This window comes from Giraffa tippelskirchi, chromosome 11 (assembly GCF_054371585.1).
Source record: "Giraffa tippelskirchi isolate mGirTip1 chromosome 11, T2T-mGirTip1v1.2.pri, whole genome shotgun sequence".
NCBI lineage: Eukaryota > Metazoa > Chordata > Mammalia > Artiodactyla > Giraffidae > Giraffa > Giraffa tippelskirchi.
In genome coordinates, this window is record NC_137285.1 from 91,933,485 (window position 1) to 91,952,331 (window position 18,847).

General features: G+C 47.0%; 1 protein-coding gene across 14 annotated transcripts in view; it reads right to left on the bottom strand.

Annotated features, from left to right (window-relative positions):
* AMOTL1 (angiomotin like 1) overlaps window positions 1–18,847 on the bottom strand; it is a 197,865-nt gene that overhangs the window by 103,938 nt on the left and 75,080 nt on the right. Inside the window, exons 1-2 of one of the 14 annotated variants that reach the window (XM_081543198.1) lie at window positions 12,207–12,469; window positions 9,730–9,881 (exon numbers count right to left, since the gene is read on the bottom strand). The exons of 7 other annotated variants lie outside the window; for them this stretch is intronic. In XM_081543198.1, the coding sequence (XP_081399324.1) occupies window positions 9,730–9,739 (10 nt within the window). In that variant the 5' untranslated portion in view covers window positions 9,740–9,881; window positions 12,207–12,469. Of the gene's footprint in view, window positions 1–3,364; window positions 3,534–7,775; window positions 8,061–9,729; window positions 9,906–12,206; window positions 12,483–18,847 lie in introns of those variants that run through there. 6 more of the 14 variants (XM_081543200.1, XM_081543199.1, XM_081543196.1 and 3 more) reach the window with 6 other exon arrangements.

Here is an 18,847-nt window from a genome sequence, read left to right on the forward strand (position 1 = left end):
TTCTATACCATGTTGGTTAGAAGCGGCCTGATTTCCAGTACAGTTGGAGGCCACTGCCTTGATTCGTATCGATCTGCCTGCAGTTTTACCCACTGTTGCTTCTGTACCATCAGTACAAACATCAATACAGTGGAAAAGACACACATCTTAGTAGTCTTAATATTATTATGAAGATAGTTATTAGGTCTCAGAAACCCCCTGGTGTTCCACATGACACCACTTTGAGAAACACTACTCTGTTCTATAACCTCTTCCAGGAAAAGATGTGAAACTTAAGGATAATTTTAAGATGAAAATGGCTGCAAGCCAGTCATATGTGAAAATGAGTTACCTCCCTGCCCAGGCAAAGAAAGATGCCCACAGCCCTCAGAAGCTGGTGAAACTCACAGAGAAGATACACACAGGCCCCTTGATGCAAAGCCCTGCTTGAACTCTATCAGATGAACAAATCCTGCTGATTAAAGGAAATGCATCTGAAGAGAGAGAGCAGCCTGTCTAGAGAACACCTGCGCAGGAATGTATTTTCTTGCCCCTGAGGAATCCTTATAAAAAGGAACACAAATCAACAATGATATGTGATTGGCAAAAAGGCTCCGTGAGATTACTTTTAAGAGGTGGGGAGAAAAGAAATTGTAATGACTAGCCCAGCAGGAAGTCAGGCAACCCTTGGACAAAGGGAAGGATGTAAGAAGTGATGACTGAAAGGAAAAGAGAATGATGCTGTCAAGCCAAAAGACCAGAGTATTAGAAAGATTCAAAGAACAAAAATGACGGAGGAGAAAATATCCACTAAATGGAAAGGAAGGATGTGCCATGCTTTTCATTTTATTTTGGCAGATCTGCTTCTTAAACAATGTACGTTGATTCTTAAACAATGTAAGAATCCAGGCTCTGCCATATATTAAATTACCTGAACTGGAGCAAATGAGTTAACTTCTTGTTGGCCATTACATTGGTATTAATAATTGGGGATAACAGGACCTACTACATGGGGCTGTTATAAAGCTTCACTGAGACAATGGCAAGGGCTACGAGCAGTTGCTCCAGCCCAAAGTGTATGTTTAATACATTTTGGCTTCTTTTACAAGAATGGGGAAATGGAACAAGGATCAAGGCTGTTGGATGGACCTAGAGATTATCATACTAAGTGAAGTAAGTTGGAAAGAGAAAGACAAATATCATATGAGATCATTTACATGTGGAATCTAAAATATGACACAAATGAACTTATCTCAACTTAAATGAACTTCTCTATGTCAGACATAGAGAACAGACTTGTAGTTGCCAAGGCGACCAGTGGAGGGATGGATTGGGAGTTTGGGATTAGTGGATGCAGACTAACATAAAAGGCAGAGCAGTTTCTACCTTGTTTGCTGGGACACTCACAGCTGGAGCTCTGAGCCACCATGTAAGAATTCTGACTAGCTTGATACTGAGAGGAAAGGCCACTTGCAGGGGTTCCAGTCTGCAGACCTAGCCTTGAAATGCACCCCAGCCCTGGGGCCAGGTTAATGAATGAAGGAGTCTCCAGATGACCCAATCCCAAATCATCCACTCACCTCCAGCCTCTTCTCAGCACAGTGGACAGAAACAAGCCATCTTTACTAGGCCCTGCCGCAGTCCAGACCCACGGCATTGACTGTGCACCTTACTTCTATTATCATTACTTCATGCAGCTGAAATACTTATACAGCTCACCATACTGCAGAATCAGGGGGAGTCCCGAGCTTGTTTCCCTGCAACTAGAAGTCCCATTTGGAGGTGATGGGAGACAGTGGCAGCCACTCCCCAGGGCTAACCTCACCAACACAGATCATCAGACATTATTCTCCGAAGGAACGGGCAACCTACATCCCTCACATGCACAGTTCACAGTAGGGTTTATGCTCCTCTGAGAATCTAATGCCACAGCTGATTGGCAGGAGGCAGAACTCAGGAGGTAATGCAAACGATGGGGAGCAACTGTAAATACAGATGAAGCTTTGCTGGCTTACCTGAGGCTCACCCAGTTCCTAACAGGCCATGGACCACTACAGGTCCGTGGCCTAAGGGCTGGGGACCCCCGCCTTTAACAAACCTCCAGCTTCTTACCCTCACAATCCCCATTGTCTTCAAGGTTTTGTGTAAATGGTATTGTGCTGTTGGTTACAGTACTTCCCTAGGTGCCTTCATTTAAGCCTACTGTGATTTCAGAAGACATTTTCTTTTACTCTTCTAGTTAAAGGAACATTAGACTACTTCTATTTTCAGAAACTAGAGTGGAGTTAGGTGTGTTCTGCAGGGAGTTTAATGCACAAACAGATGTCTACTGCATCCACAAGGTCCCGTAATTCGGCAAAAGAACATTTCCTAGTCTCTGTTTCTATCCTTCCTCCTTCTTGATCCATCCCTCAAAAGAGATCCCAGAGAGGCCCTCTTGTCTGCCCTCACATCTTTTTCTTTGACAATTAATAGCTCATCCTTCAATGTATACGGAGATCTTGTAAATCAATATGCAAAAGTTTCACATAAATAGAAAGTTCTCAGGAAAACAGACACAAACAGTTTATAAATGTATAAAACGATGCTAAATGCCACTCATAATAAATAAAAATTAAAAATATAACAGTTTTTTTATCAGATGGTAAAATTTGAACAAAACTGACTTGAGAATTTATGGGAAAAAATAGAACCTCTGGAAGGTAACTTGGCAATATCCATTAAAATTCAAAATGTACTCATATATGGTTATCATTCTAGGAATTTATATTAAATATATATTAGAACATTTGCAAAGAGGTAGGCACAAAGCTATTAAAGTACTGCCTGTAATATCAAGCACTGAAAACAAACCTAACATCCCTAAAATGAGGGCTGATTATAAATTAAGAGTTCATATGAAGGAACAAATCGCCCTCACATCTTTCAACCAAATTTGGGAAATTTCCCCCCATCACCAGGATGAACAACCTGGTGGCCTTGATACTAGGAGCCCTTCCCTCAGGAAACAGAGCCTCACTGGAGAATATGACATTGTCTCCTTTCCTCAGACTGCCCAGACAGAAAGGCTGACTCAGGAGAAACTTGGTCCTCAGAGCCCTTCAGAGCACGGCTCTCGGGAGGAAGGGCAAGGCGGGCCCACACCTGCTCCGGGGCCGCGTGCCTGGGCCTCGCCGGGAGGCGCAGCCCTTCCAGCTGAGCGGCGGCGGCGGAGGCGCAGGGCCACGGGGCGTGTGTGGGCCCCACCTCACGCTGAGGAGGCAGAGCGGCCTGAAGACGGGACACCCGTCAGCCGCGTCCGGCTCTGCCTGTTCTGAGAGGGGTGGGGGCAGTGGAGGGGGACAGGGTTCCTCTGAAGAGGCGAGAAACAGCAGAGAGGGGACACCTATCGCGTGGCTCCCACGGGAGCCCAGGTCACAGCAGTCCAGCGAGCAGGGCTGTGGAGACACGTGAAGGAAGGGAATGGATCCGGGAAACGTCCTGCGGTCCAGCTGGTGACTGAGCGGGCGCGGGTGAGGAAGGAGAGGCAGTTCACTCGGAACACCTTCAAAGGCAGCAGCAGCGAGAATGACGTAGTGGGGAATGGCATCCGGGCAAGTCCAAACCGGCGCCCTGAACCAGATGAGCGAGCCCCCCGCCTCCCGCTGGCGAAGGCTGGTGCGACAGAGCGTCGACCCGAGGTGGAGGAGGCCAGGCTGAGGGCAGGGCCTCCCGGGAGAGGGGATCTCAGGGCTGAAGCCCGCCCTGGGAGAGGGGCACCTCAGGGCTAAAGCCCGCCCCGGGAGAGGGGCATCTCAGAGCTGAATGCCGCCCCGGGAGAGGGGCATCTCAGGGCTGAAGCTCGCCCCGGGAGAGGGGCATCTCAGGGCTAAAGCCCGCCCCAGGAGAGGGGCATCTCAGGGCTGAATGCCACCCCGGGAGAGGGGCATCTCAGGGCTAAACCCACCCTGACACTTCCATTTGTTTCTCTCAAGGACCAGATTCCTGGAAGAACCCCATAAACAAATCAGAGCCTCTAGGAATACCCCCTAGAAACAGTAGACCTCCCCCTCCTGCCTTGACAGCAGCCTGCTAAGTTGGTAAGCTCCACGCCCAGATGCCTCACTGACCCACCTTCCAAGTGAAGAGTCTCAGAAACGCCAAGTGGCGAAGTGAGGTTCAAGCTGACAGAGGAGTATCCCTGTGGTATTTTCTCCCCATCAATCCACACCAGACCTCCAAGGAGGAGCAGTGCATTTCACTCAGAAACATGTCCTGGTCCTGCGATATGAAGCCCAGTGATGCTGCCTTCAGACAAACAGGGTTAGTATCTTTCTAGAATAGCACTGGCCAGTGGAACTTGCTGTGATGACTGGAAATGGTTCTTAGGCACTTGAATGGTGGCTAAACTAAACTGAAGGTTTAGTTTCATTAATGCTCATTAATTTTAGATGGCCACATGTGGCTAGTGGTTACTGCGGACGGAGGAGGTCTAGAACTTAAAAAACAAAAAAATAGACAGGGGCCGCATTAAGCTGCCAGGAAAAAAAAAAAAATTCATGGAATTCTATTTCTCTACTGCGAGGAAGTGGACTTCCTTAACAGTGCAGCATCCGCTCAAGCTTTTTTCCAGCCCTGAGCTCGTCTCTGGTCATGACAACTATATATCAATGCGCCTCCAACACATTACAACTTGGAAGGCCCTTAGAGACCAGAGCCCAAATGGTCCACCGTAGGAAGCCACTCCACAATGTCCCTGCCATCTTTACCAGGTGCCCCTGGCAGCAGTGGAACTCAGCATCAGTCCACCCTCAAAATCCTAGTATACTCTTTCACAGGGAAATCAAGGATGCTCAAAAGAACAAAAAATAAATTCTGCACCATGCTTTACCTCTTATGTGGTCCTCTCACATGCGTTATCTTAGGTAAGCCTCACCTAACTTCAGGATATAAGCATTAGTAACACATTTATTTTACACAAGTGAATTGGCCAAGGCAATATAGCTAGCTGGCACATGGTCACCATGTACCCTAACCGCACATGTCTTCCAAGGAGTGAGAGGTCAAAAGACAATGGAAAAGTCGTGGTGGTGAAGGGAGAAGGCATGGAGGAGGGATTAGCGGATACAACTGGGCACATCAGCCAGGAGCCACAGAAATCAAACTGACGCTAAACTATTAAACAGGAACAGACTCAGTTGCAAAGAGTAAAGCACTTCAGTCTAGGTCTGATTTATAGGCAGGGGAGGCTATGCCCTAAAATAGTGCTTCTCAAAGTGTGGTGCCCGAACCAGAACCAGCAGCAACAGTGGCCCCTGGAAACTTGTCTGAAGCGTAGATTCTGAGGCCCTCTCCAAGCCCTGTTGAAGCAGAAACGGCCAGTGGGGCCCGGCAGTCTGGCTTGAAACAAGCCCTCCTGACGATGCCCACGTCCACCCACGTTTGAGAACCACTGCTCCACAATTCTACATCTGAAGCCCAGGCCATTTCCTCTGGGAAATAAACAATGTAGTCATCAAGGGAAAGGAAAGGGAGCCGCCGGGAGTGAAGTTTGAGACACGTCCTGGTGACATCAGCCCTGATGTACTTCGGGTAATAAAGGACCATAGCTCGGTCAGCAAAGAATCTGCCTGCAATGCGGGAGACCCGGGTTTGATCGCTGGGTCAGGACGATCCCCTGGAGAAGGAAATGGCAACCCACTCCAGAATTCTTGCCTGGAGAATCCCATGGACAGAGGAGTCTGGCAGGCTATAGTCCATGCGGTCGCAAAAGTCAGACATGACTTAGTGACTAAACCGCCACCACCAGGCTCTGAACTAGGCTCGGGACCGCACACACCTCCTGTGGTCAGGGCACAGAGGAAATTGTTCTTGACCCAGAAAATCTTGGTTTAGAAACTTTCCTGTTGGTTCAGTGGTTAAGAATCTGGACGTGAGTTCCATCCCTGGTCTGGGAGCTAACTACATGCTGCGGGACAACTAAGCCTGTGTGCGCGGCCACGAGTGCAGCCAAAAAAATTTTTTTACATAAATAAATTGTAAAAAAGAAATTGGTTTAGAAGTAGGGGAAAGGTATATTCTATAGGGAATACTAGATTGTGATCAGAGTATCCTAGCTTCTAATCTCAATAAATATTTGCAAACAGCAAGGTCTTACTGTATAGCATAGGGATCTATATTCAATATCTTGTAATAAGTCATCATGGAAAAAATATGAAAAAGAATGTATATACATAAATCACTTTGCTGTACAACATAACATAATATTGTAAATCAACTATACTTAAATAATTTTTAGAATAAATAGTATTTAGTACACAACTGTGTTCCCAAGTGTGAAAAGATAAAGTTCTATGATTTTTTTAAGCTTCGATGATTAACAGCTGGTATTTCAGTTTCTCAGAGAAAGAGATGAGAATATACAAAACAAAATCATTTGTCTCCTGCTGTTTTAAAATAATAATAGGCATTTATTGAATGTGCCCAGCACTGTGCTAAGTACTATATATGCATCATTTCATTTCACCTGCACCCTACTCCACCAGGTAAGCACTGTGACTGTCTTCACTGTCTCTGTGAGGCTGCACAGGTCACATTCGCTGAGATCACACAGCAAGGAGGTGGCAGGGCCAAGAAGCAAACCAGATCTATCTGACCTAGACAATCCAAACCACTACTGCTTTTTTCATTTTGACACATAGTCTAACTTTAAATCTATTAACCTTACTCATACTCTTCACGTTATTCAGTTTTGAGTACTTCCTTTTAAAGGCTAGTATGATGCCACGTGCTGTTGAAAAGAGTCCTCAACCACTCAGTTTACCCAGAGTCCTTCAGCCCGTGCTCAAGAACCAGGGTAACTTACACGGAAGAATTCCTGCCAGTAAAATATTCAAAAGCTAGATCGAAGGCAAGAACCCACTATCTTCCCACCATGCCTGGGCAACATGCCCAGGGAAGCCCTCCCTGACCACCGGATCAGAGCGGGAACTCCCCGAGGCTTCTCTTCTCTGGGTTCCCACATACGCCTCGCTCTTTTCTATTATGAGAGTATCACCTGGGATGTCCGCACACCACTGTACCGATAGTGAGCTCTGGAGGGTGGGAACTGTACCTGATTCGCCGGTGTGCTTCCAGAGCCCTAAAGACACAATCGACACCTAAGAGACAGTTGATAACACGGATAGCGAGACGTGCACACCCTTAAGAGGGTAAAAGTGAACTGCAATTTGAAGACGTAAAACTCTGAGGCTTGAAAAAAAACAGAAAATCTTTGGGAAATTAACTTAGGCAAAATGTTCTTAGATGTGACACCAAAAGCACAGTTCAAAAACGGAAAAAAAAAAATCAATAAACTGGATATTAGCAAAAGTTTTAAAAGTTTTCTCCTCTAAATGATCCTGTTAAAAGTTCAAAAAGACAGGCTACATGTTGGAAAAATATATATACACAAGCCACATATCTGACAAAGGACTCATATCTGGACTATATGAAGAATTCTCAAAGCACAGTAGCAAAGAAAAAAAAAAAATACACTTAGAACATGGGCAAGACAGGAGTAGACATTTCACCATAAAGGAGACACAGATGACAAATAAGCACATGATGGTCCAACACCATCAGCCATTAGAGAATGCAAATCAAAACCATGATGAGACTAGAACATTTACTGGGACACTAAAATAATAAACAAATGGTGGTGTGGACGCAGAAAAACTGCACCTCTCACACACTGCTGGTGGGAATGTGAAATAGTATAGCCACTCTGGGAAAGTTGACAATTTCTTTAAAAAAGAAAAAACTAAACATACGCTTACCATCCAAAATCCAGCAATGGCAATCCAAGGCATGTGTCTTAGAGAAATGAAAACTTTGTCCTCATCAAAACCTATACATGAATGTTCACAGCAACTTCAACGGTAAGAGCCAAAAACGGAAAACAACCTAGGTGTCTTTTAGCAGGTAAATGCTTAAACAAACTGTGGTATATCAACACCAGAGAATACTACTCAGCAATAAAAAGGAATGAACTAGTGATGATGCAACGGTTTGGGTGGATCTCAAGGGTGTTATGCTGAGTGAAATACTAATCTCAAAAGCCCACATACCTCATAATGCTATGCATGTAACATTCTCAAAATTACAGATGGAGAAGGGGTTGAGTAGTTACCGGCGTTAAGAGACGGGGCGGGGCTAAGGGAGGCGCGACTACAAAGGCGGGGCGCAAAGAGCTCGGAGGTGATAGAACAGCTCTGTATCTTGACTGTGGAAGTAGCTACAGGAATCCACACGCAAGAAGGATACACACACACCCCTCCCCCAAATGTCCGCATGTAAAACTGGTGAAGTCTGAATATGGTTTGGATTGTACCAACGTTTATTTACTGGTTCCGCTGCTCTGCTCTGGTTACGTGAGATGTTACCAATGGGGAAACTGGGGCAAGTGTACACGGGACCTCTCTACGATTTTGGCAACTTCCCATAAAGCTACAATCATTTCAAAACTAAAAGTTAAACAAACAAACAAGGGAACTATAGGCATTTTACTTAAAACAAAACAAACAAAAAAAAGAAGTGTACATCACTGCCCGACTGGCCAGTGAAGTCCCAAATACAGATGTAAACACACAAAGTAGGACCACTGGCTTGATTTTTTTTTTTTAAGTTACACCCAATTCTCCAGAGGCTTAAAGGCATATGTTTCCTAACATGTTGGAGCTACTCCCCCATCCCCCAATAAAGGGAGGAAAAATGCCTGATGTGTGAGCCACTTTGGGAACCCAGGAGTCTGGTCCTAACAGCCTGGGATGAATATACCCTAAGGTTTCACAACGATGGAGGCCAAGGGCCCGCAAGTCAGAGAACTGAAAGCAGTGCCAACACACAAGCCCAGGCAAGGCTCTCTTTTAGAAAATGCCCTGTGCGGATCTACCCACGATGGCCAAGATTTAAATTCTGCCTTCCCTCCGAGACAAAACAAACCAACAAAATAAATTTAAAAAAAAATTGCTAAGCAAACAAATAAACACTTCAACAACCCTGTTGGAAATCAGACTATTTCCAACAAACCTTATAATTAAATATGTCCTCTTACATGACCTCCAAGCTACTCCTTGCTTTTCAAGTATTCCACTGCCTAGTGAATTCTGGGACATAAGAACCTACCAAAATTAATGAAAAACTAGGAGGAGAAAAATTATTCAAAACACTAGAGAATTTACTGATCTAAGCTTCCATATGCATTTAAAATGCAGACAGATACTTGGAAGCCGTGAGGGGTTGGGGGGGTGGGGGAAGGACAGGAGAATGCTACTTTGTGAGAATTTTGCTTATCAGGACTATTAATAGGTCTTACAAAGTTACTTCCTTTTTCATTTACTGGCCTGGAAAATCAGATTTTTACAATTTTCACTAGCAATCCCCTCCTTTCCTAAGTCATTCATTTTTTTTTTTCCTTCGAAAAGCTTTATGTCACACAATACTTTATCATTTTCAAAGCATTTTCACAAATTACTAAGAAACACAGCACTGGTACCCATGGGCGGCACTTTTCCACAAAACTCTCACCAGCCAGACTGCCATCTAATTTCAGTTAGTTCGGCCATGCTTCCCCCAGGCACAGGGTCCACACTTCTCCACAGGGGTAGACATAAAAAAAAAAAAAAAAAAAAACAAGCAGAGTTCTATACACAGAAGGCTTCCAGACAAACCAGTCAAGGGCAGACACTCTCAAGTCTAATCAGCAGAGTGCCTTCCCATAAAATCACTCACATTTCTGCATTCCTGTGCTCTTCTTAAGGACAGCACTTTAAAATCTCATTTAAACTGAAAGTCCTCCATTAGCTTCCATGAAAAGATGTATTTTTGAGTGCTTTGATCTCCACATGTCCTTCTGTATATTAGTATTCTTCACCCTCCACCATCTGCACCGAAGCAAAACACCAAGACTTGTGTGCATTTTTAAAAAGAAGGGAGAGAGAAGTGAAGTTAAGAGCACCTTCTCAGGACTTCCCTGGTGCTAGAGTGGCTAAGACTTCCTGATCTCAAAACCCGGGACCCACGTTCCACCCCTGGTCAGGGAACTATATCCCAAGTGCCACAACTAAGACCACCCCCCCACCTAAGTCAAAGTAAATTTTTTTTTTTTAAAGAGCGCCTTCTCTTATCCTATCCTACTTATAGAGTTCACAAAGGTTTCCTCATTATCTTGAAAAAATGTATCTCACAAAAGCAAAGTTATATCCATCCAAAAACTAAGCATCCGCCCACACCCCACCAGGGAGTAGACGCAGGCGGCTCTCAAGCCTTCTCCTCTATGCCCTACTGCTTTTTATTCTGACCAAATCAGTGGTTTCCAATCCTCTGCTCTCCTGCAGAACAGCTCAAAACGTGTGAAGTACTGTGACCACACTGCTTCCGTAAAAAGCATTATAGTAGATGCACTATGATGATCGGAGCCTGGTCCTGGGACGTAAATGTCACACTGGTCTAGATGCTTCAAAAACTTGCAATCTAGAGACCCCAACCCCTACCATGGGTTAAATGTCTAAGGAGAGCTGCGGGGTCCAGGAAAGGTGGGCAGTCAGGGGAAATCTTAGTCACTCTGGCAGGGACACACTGGCCAGTTTTGGAAGCAGAGAGAGGAATGACTGTTCAACATTTCAAGTCCAGACTTTTCACTTCCCGAAAAGGAAGGACATTTTTTGGAACAGGAGCTATGAATAAGCCCTCTATTCTGGGTGCATTTGCTTATAGCAAGTACCCTATTGTTTGGGGTGGTCCAAAGCATCTTTGGGGATCATAAAGGGCCCTCCTGATCCCCTACCTCCAGTGCCTGTTGTGTGTGTGTGTGTGTGTGTTTAGTTGTTGAGTCAGTGACTCTTTCCCACCCTTTGGACTGTAGCCCGCCAGGCTCCTCTGCCCATGAGATTTTTCAGGCCAGAATACTAGAGTGGGTTGCCATTTCCTTCTCCAGGGGATCTTCCCAGGGATGGAACAAAACCTCGATCCCCCTAACACGCCTCGGAAGAAGGAAACGGGCAACCATGTCCACTCTCCACCAGGACAGGGCAAAGGAACTAGGAACTGAGGGACTGAGAGCAAAAAGTTCGGTCCCGACCGCAAAGTCTCCAAGGCCGGCCCATCATCAGGACCATGTCTTCTGAAGCCCCAGTCCAGGTGATCCACACACCAGCCGGGCATTTTCCAAAGCACGTGCCACCTGAGGACAGTCAACCAACACCGAATGATGCAGAAACCCTTGGAACAAAAATGTAGTCTTTACAGCCACCAATCAAGATACTAGAGGGCAGGGCGTGGCGAGGAGCGGGAGCTGCGGGCCGCCAGCCGCGTTCTCAGCCCGAGCTCCTAAGGGGGAAATCTGGAAAGGTCGCCGCGGCGGGGGCCCTGGAGGTGGGTGCCCGCCAGCGGCTCGTCGGTTCGGCCGCCCGGCCCTCCAGCCCGGCTGCCCACGGGGCACGTCCGGCCTCTGGCCCAGTGCGGGGGCCTGGCTCTGCCCAGCTGTCATCAACCGAAGTGCTAATCTCCCTCCTGCCACGGAAGTCCCATTCCAAGAAAGGCCAGTGCCACTTGGAAAGTTTAATGTTTCCCCCACCCCGAAAACAGATGCTTTTGAAGCAACAGTAACAGCAAGGGAGAGAAAGGGATCTAACTCCCCAGTTTCGGCCAAAGAAACTTGTCCGCGGAGAACAAAGGAGTCGGAGAACGCGATCGGAGGCTGGGGCGTCCCTTCGCCGCCACCACCCGCCACAGCCGAGAGTTTGGGGCCGCAGGAAGGTCCCGCGTGTCGGGCGGGCGGGCGTGCGCGCCTTTGTCTCGCGCGCCGGGAAGCGGCCGCCGGCCACCCCTTCCCTCGGCCGCCGGGGACCCGCGCGCGGGCGGGTCGCGCGGAGCGCGGCCATATGGCAGCGCCCCTCCGTTAAAGGCCCGCCCCACGGCTCGGGCGCCCTTGCACCCCGGGTCCCGGGCCGCGACGGCCAAACGACTCCCAGTCTGGGGCCTGCAGAGTGGCGCGGAAACGGAGTTCTGATTTTTTTTTTTTTTTTTTTTAAGTAATCTGGGTAAGGGAGATCAAGATTCCGGTGGCGGGCACTCTCGGTCCCCGGAGCCGAAAAAAAGGCTGCCCCCCGGCCCGGAGTGGTTGAGGGCGGAAAGCAACGATCGGGTGGGTCCTAGGCGCTGGAGACTCGGGGGCGCCCCTCCCTGCACCCCGAGCGGGGACTGGTTACCTCTCACCGCAGACTCACAAGTTCCCCGGCGCAACTTTGCCCTCCACATGAGGCGATCATGGCCAGCTCAGCTCCGCGGCTGGGGACGGCGGCCGCCGGGCAGCGCGCTGGGCACGGGGTGGGGGCAGCCTGCGGAAGCGGCGCCCGGCGATCGCCCCCATTCACAAGGGAAGCGGAGACCAGCCCGGGGCTTCCCCTCCAGCCTCAAACCCCACCGCCGCCTCTGGGTCCTAGAGCGCCCCGCGCGCCCGCGCCGCCGCCAGGGGAGGGTGGTCCGGGCTCGTCCGCGTAACCCTACACTCCACCCCCGCCGGGCGCCCGGCCGCTGGGCCCTAGAGCCCGCCTTCACCCTCTCGCCGCCCCTCCCCGGGCCCCGGAGACCGCCGGCTGCAACCGCCCTGGGCTCCAGCTCGAGTGTCCGACCCGGAGTGAGGAGGGCGAAGGCCTCTCTCGATTCGGTCTCCTTCCTGCGACTTTCTCTTCCTCCCCACCAGGCCAACTCCGGCCGAAGTCGTTTTCCCGATCTGCCCTCCAAGTCCAGATGAGGTCTCTGTAGAATTCTCTTTTTTTTCTCTTTCTTCTTAAGAAGCATTTTCAGATGAAAAGTGGCCAGAGTTCTCTCTCTGCATTGCCCTGGTCTCCCGGGCTTCTATCACGCACTAGGATCGGGGGAGCAGCCTCTACGATGGGCTCCGTTGATAAGCAGAAGGGCCAAAACAGATTCTATAATCTGAGAGCCTACAACCGGTGGTCATAACCCCTCTAGGAGTGGAGGCAAAGAAAGTAACTCTGGAAAAAGGTTGCTGATTCTGCCTCATGTCTTAAATCAGGCTATACTGAGTATGACACTCCTCAACCGCTCCTGTATATCCAATTAACGCATCTCTGGAGCCTTGATCTGGGGACCCTGAACCCACCCACATCTTGTAACATTTCGCCCGAGCTTCCAGGAGCTGGCTCTGCTGCTCAGCAGAGGAGAGGCCAGCTTCTGAGGAAGACTTCCTGGGAGAGTCAGGGCATACCAAGCCTCTCACCTTGTGCTCCTCTCTAGACCAGGATCCTTTCAGGGATTCCTGCCTGGACTGTGGCAATTACCTAACCAGTCCACCAGCAGTTTTACCCCTCCACTCAGTCCTGGTGGGTTGTGTGCCCTTCTGATTCCAGTCTATTCTCCTGATACAACACTGAAGGTTCAGTAACCTCTGCTCTCAAGATTTGTTGTTGTTCAGTCACTAAGTCGTGTCCGACTCTTTGTGACTCCCATGGACTGCAGCACGCCAGGCTTCCCTGTCCATCACCAACTCCTGGAGTTTACTCAAACTCATGTCCATTGAGCCGGTGATGCCATCCAACCATCTTTATCCTCTGTCATCCCCTCCTCCTCCCACCTTCAATCTTTCCCAGGATCAAGGTCTTTTCCAATGAGTCAGTTCTTTGCATCAGGTAGCCAAAGTATTGGAGATTCAGCTTCAACATCAGGCCTTCCAATGAATATTCAGGACTGATTTCCTTTAGGATGGACTGGTTTGATCTCCTTGCACACCAAGGGACTCTCAAGAGTCTTCGCCAACACCACAGTTCAAAAGCATCAAGGTGCCATAATATATAGCAATTATTTACCAAATACCTATCACATTTAGAGTTTGGTACCCTAGTACTTGATAACACACAAAAGAAACAGCAGCTAACCAGTCCTTCAAGGATTTATTTAATGTAACAAAATATGCCACCACAGATCAGGAAAGCACTGAAGATATTTGGAAAAACTGGAGAGGACTGAGTACATGCAGGAGAAAGGAGAACCTTGAAGGGTTCTGGAGCTCAGAGCCACTGGCATTGTATGGATTTAGCATAGGATGAGGCTTCTTCAAATCAAGCTTCCCTGGTGGTTCAGATGGTAAAGAATCTGCCTGCAATGCAAGAGACCTGGGTTCAATCCCTGGGTCAGGAAGATCCTCTGGAGAAGGGACTGGCAATGCACTCCAGTATTCTTGCCTGGAGAATCCCGTGGACAGAGGAGCCTGGTGGGCTACAGTCCATGGGGTCACAAAGAGTCAGACATGACTGAGCGACTAACATAGGCTGAGGGAGAATGATGTATAGAAAAAGAAGGGAAAGTAGGAAGGAAACTAAAATGTATTAATTGCCCATGATTTGATATCACTATATCCCAACAGACAGCAAAATTTAATAGTTACAAGCATCCACTGAAATGAAACCGAGATGGATTGGTGAGTCACAGTTCCACCACTCTATCTGTGGACACTTGGGCAAGTCACCTAACCTCAGTTTTTTCATTTGCTAGATGAGGGAAATAGCATCAAACCTCACGAGGTGGTTGTAGGGACTGAATAAAGTAGTAAGTAAAAAATAGCACAATGCACATAAGTGCTCAACACACATTTGCTGTTATTTCAAGCAACACTCCAATAGCCCTGGAGATAGGAAGCCCAATGGGGAAATAGCTGCATAAAACAATGACACGTGAGGTTGGGCCAAGGAGATAGAAAGGAAGAGAGATACCAAATCTTTGAAGATACCAAATACAAGGAAGATAACCAAATCTTTGAAGCAACATTTTATTCTTTTCATTGACTGGACTGCTATCCTGGGAGAAAGAACAAAGAAATCAAGTTAACTCAGATTTTGTGCCTGGGCCATAGAAAGAATGGATCGTTCTTGGAAGATTTATAAACCAGTTAATCCAATGGATGGACCAAGGATGGAAGAAGAAGAAGAAGAACTGAGAGGGAGAACTGGTCTGAGAAAGATGTTGAGGGGCTTCCTGTCCTCTAAGCAAGAGGAAATAAGGCACAAGGGCCTTAGCTGAGAAGTCAAGAACAGTTATAGAGAAAAAGAGATGAAGCTGTGAAGATCAGTTTACTTGGAGAATGCCCGTAACAGAAAATTCAGGGAAGAAGGAGGCAGAAGAGGCAGGAGCTGGGGAGGTAGAAGAGCTGCTGCTGCTGCTGCTAAGTCGCTTCAGTCGTGTCTGACTCTGTGCGACCCCATAGACGGCAGCCCACCAGGCTCTGCCATCCCTGGGATTCTCCAGGCAAGAATACTGGAGTGGGTTGCCATTTCCTTCTCCAGTGCATGAATGGGAAAAGTGAAAGTGAAGTCGCTCAGTCGGGTCCGACTCTTAGCAACCCCATGGACTGTAGCCTACCAGGCTCCTCCATCCATGGGATTTTCCAGGCAAGAGTACTGGAGTGGGGTGCCATTGCTTTCTCCAGCAGAAGAGCTAGCAAAGTTTAAAGGCATGTAAGACAGAGGGGGTTTTAAGAAGATGCTATCAATGCTACAGACTCTTAGGCTTCTGAAGAAGTGACAGGCACAGTTTGTGGGCTCAAGAATCTGCTGATTTAATCAAGCAGACCACGCCTAGAATTTTCAAATTGATCCCAAGTGATGATTAATTTGGTAGGTGAATTTTTCCCCTCCACACACTTTAACTTTCTCAATCATTAATAATCACTATATCAAATTCAGAAAATGAATAGTCTTCTACATCAAATACATATGACTATTTTTCAGGAACTAAGACCTGAGAAAAACACTTTGGATTTGACCAAAAAGAGGTCATCAATAACATTTTACAGTATATTTGGTTTTAGATTCCAACTATGATTGGGACCATTTAGAAACAAGTTATGTTTACACTAAAAACTGAATGCAGCTCTACTAGCAGAAAGGTGGCTAATCAGTCAGGATCTGTGGTTTTGGATGTACATACTCTACAATGCTTTCAAATTGTGGTGCTGGAGAAGACTCTTGAGAGTCCCTTGGACTGCAAGGAGACCCAACTAGTCTATCCTAAAGGAGACCAGTCCTGAATATTCACTGGAAGGATTGATGTTGAAGCTGAAACTCCAATACTTTGGCCACCTGATGCGAAGAACTGACTCATTGGAAAAGACCCTGATGCTGGGAAAGATTGAGGGCAGGAGGAGAAGGGGGCGACAGAGGATGAGATGGCTGGATGGCCTCACTGATTCAATGGAGATGAGTTTGAGCCAACTACAGGAGATAGTGAAGGGCAGGGAAGCCTGGCGTGCTGCAGTCCATGGGGTCGCAGAGAGTCAGACACGACTGGGCGACTGAACAACACAAGCAGGCCCCGGCTCTGTGCCATCCTCCTACACAGGCATTTGGCTCATTGAGTGAATTATGGATCTGAGGCCGGTTTGTCTGGAAGTTTCAGCTTCACACCCATGGTGACACACCGGTCTCTTCTTGCCTCATGGCTTTCTCCTCTGCGCCTACTGCCTAATATTCATTAAGCACATGTGCCTGTGTGCTAAGCCTCTTCAGTCATGTCTGACTCCTTGTGACCCCATGGACTGTCGTCGGCCAGGCTCCTCTGTCCAGGGGAATCTCCAGGCGAGAATACTAGAGTGGGTAGCCAGGCCCTACTCCAGGGGATCTTCTCTACCCAGGGATTGAACCTGAGTCTCTTATGTCTCCTGCATTGGCAGGCAGGTTCTTTACCAGTAGCACCACCTGGGAAGCCCGTTAAATACATAATTTGATTATATAAAACACAAGAAGCAGAGGGTGGATACCATCATATACAGGGAAAATGCACCTACATCAGAAAGCTCATGAGGAAGAGGAGAGACGTTGGCCACAAACAAACCCAGCGTCAGATCCTGACTGAGACACTCAGTAGCTCAGAATATAAAGCACCTGGCATGTCACAGGTATTTATTAAATGATAATCATTGTTATTTGCTATTCTTACTACAGAAACTTTGGGAATATTGAAAGCTCATACTTTTTTGGCAGATTGGTTGTTTCAGGGTTTCTCAACCTTGGCACACGTGACATTTGGGGTTGAGATTTTTTTGTGGTGAGGACTGCCTTGTGCATTGTTAGATGCTTAGCAGCATCCCTTCCTCTACCCATGTGATGCCAGTAGCAACCTTCCCACTCCACATTGTGGCACCTTGTCGTTGTTCAGTTGCTCAGTCGTGTCCGACTCTTTGTGACTTCATGGACTGCAGCACGCCAGGCTTCCCTGCCCTTCACTATCTCCTGTAGTTGGCTCAAACTCATCTCCATTGAATCAGTGATGCCATCCCACCATCTCATCCTCTGTTGCCCCCTTCTCCTCCTGCCTTCAATCTTTCCAGCATCAGGGTCTTTTCCAGTAAGTTGGATCTTCACATCAGGTGGCCAAAGTATTGGAGCTTCAGCTTCAGCATCAGTCCTTCCAATGAATATTCAGGGTTGATTTCCTTTAGGATGGACTGGTTTGATCTCCTTGCCATCCAAGGAATTCTCAAAAGTCTTCTTCAGCACCACAGTTCAAAAGCATTAATTTTTTCGTGCTCAGCTTTCTTTATGGTCCAACTCTCACATCCATGCAAATTGTTGCTTTCACCAGATGGACCTTTGTTGGCAGAGTAATATGTCTGCTTTGTAATATGCTGTCTAGGCTTGTCATAGCTTTTCTTCCAAGGAGCAAGCGTCTTTTAACTTCATGACTGCAGTCACCATCTGCAGTGATTTTGGAGCCCAAGAAAATAAAGTCTGCCACTGTTTCCATTGTGTCCCCATCAATTTGCTATAAGGTGATGGGACCGTGATGCCATGATCTTTGGCATTTTTTGAATGTTGAGTTTTAAGCCAGCTTTTTCACTCTTCTCTTTCACCTTCATCAGGAGACTGTTTAACTCCTCTTCACTTTTTGCCATGAGGATAATGTCATCTGCGTATCTGGTAATGTCATCTGGTTATTGATATTTCTCCCGGAAACCTTGATTCCAGCTTGTGCTTCATCCAGACCTGCATTTCTCATGATGTACTCTGCATAAAGGTTAAATAAGCAGGGTGACAATATACAGCCTTGACGTACTCCTTTCCCAATTTGGAATCAGTCTGCTGTTCCATGTCCAGTTCTAACTGTTGCTTCTTCACCTGCATGCAGATTTCTCATGAGGCAAGTAAGTAGGTCTGATATTCCCATCTTTTTAAGAATTTTCAACAGTTTGTTGTGATCCACACAGTCAAAGGCTTTAGTGTGGTCAATGAAGCAGAAGTAGATGTTTTTCTAGAATTCTTTAGCTTTTTCTATGATCCAATGGACCGCCAGGCTCCTCTGTCCCTGGGATTTCCAGGCAAGAATAATGGAATGGGTTGCCATTTCCTTCTCCAGGGAATACTGGCTCCAGACATTGCCAAATGTCTCCTATGGGCAAAACTGCCCCTGGTTGAGGACGTCGGAATTAGTTGAGTAGTTAATGTTGCCCAGTTTACAGGCTCCCAAGCTTCTAACTATATCGATCATTCCATTGAGTTGTTGGGTGAATCCAATTGCATTATTAATACTAGCCAGCCTCGGTTTTGTTCATTCTACAGTTTATGTCATGTTATGACAATTTCTTTCTGTTTCTCTCTTCATGAACAAAAAACCAGTTAGGTTTTATTCTGTTTCCACTGATGGTATAGAGAGTGTCTTTTTTTCCGAAAAAGTGGAATCATACTGAGTTTTTAAAACAACAGCAACAGACAATCACTATTAAAAACAAGGACTGTTATAACTGGAGATAACTTTGATCAGAATGTTCACACTTAAGATTCCTTACAGTTACCATTCTGAAAAGGATGCTGGTATGTTTTATTCTGAAAACATGTCC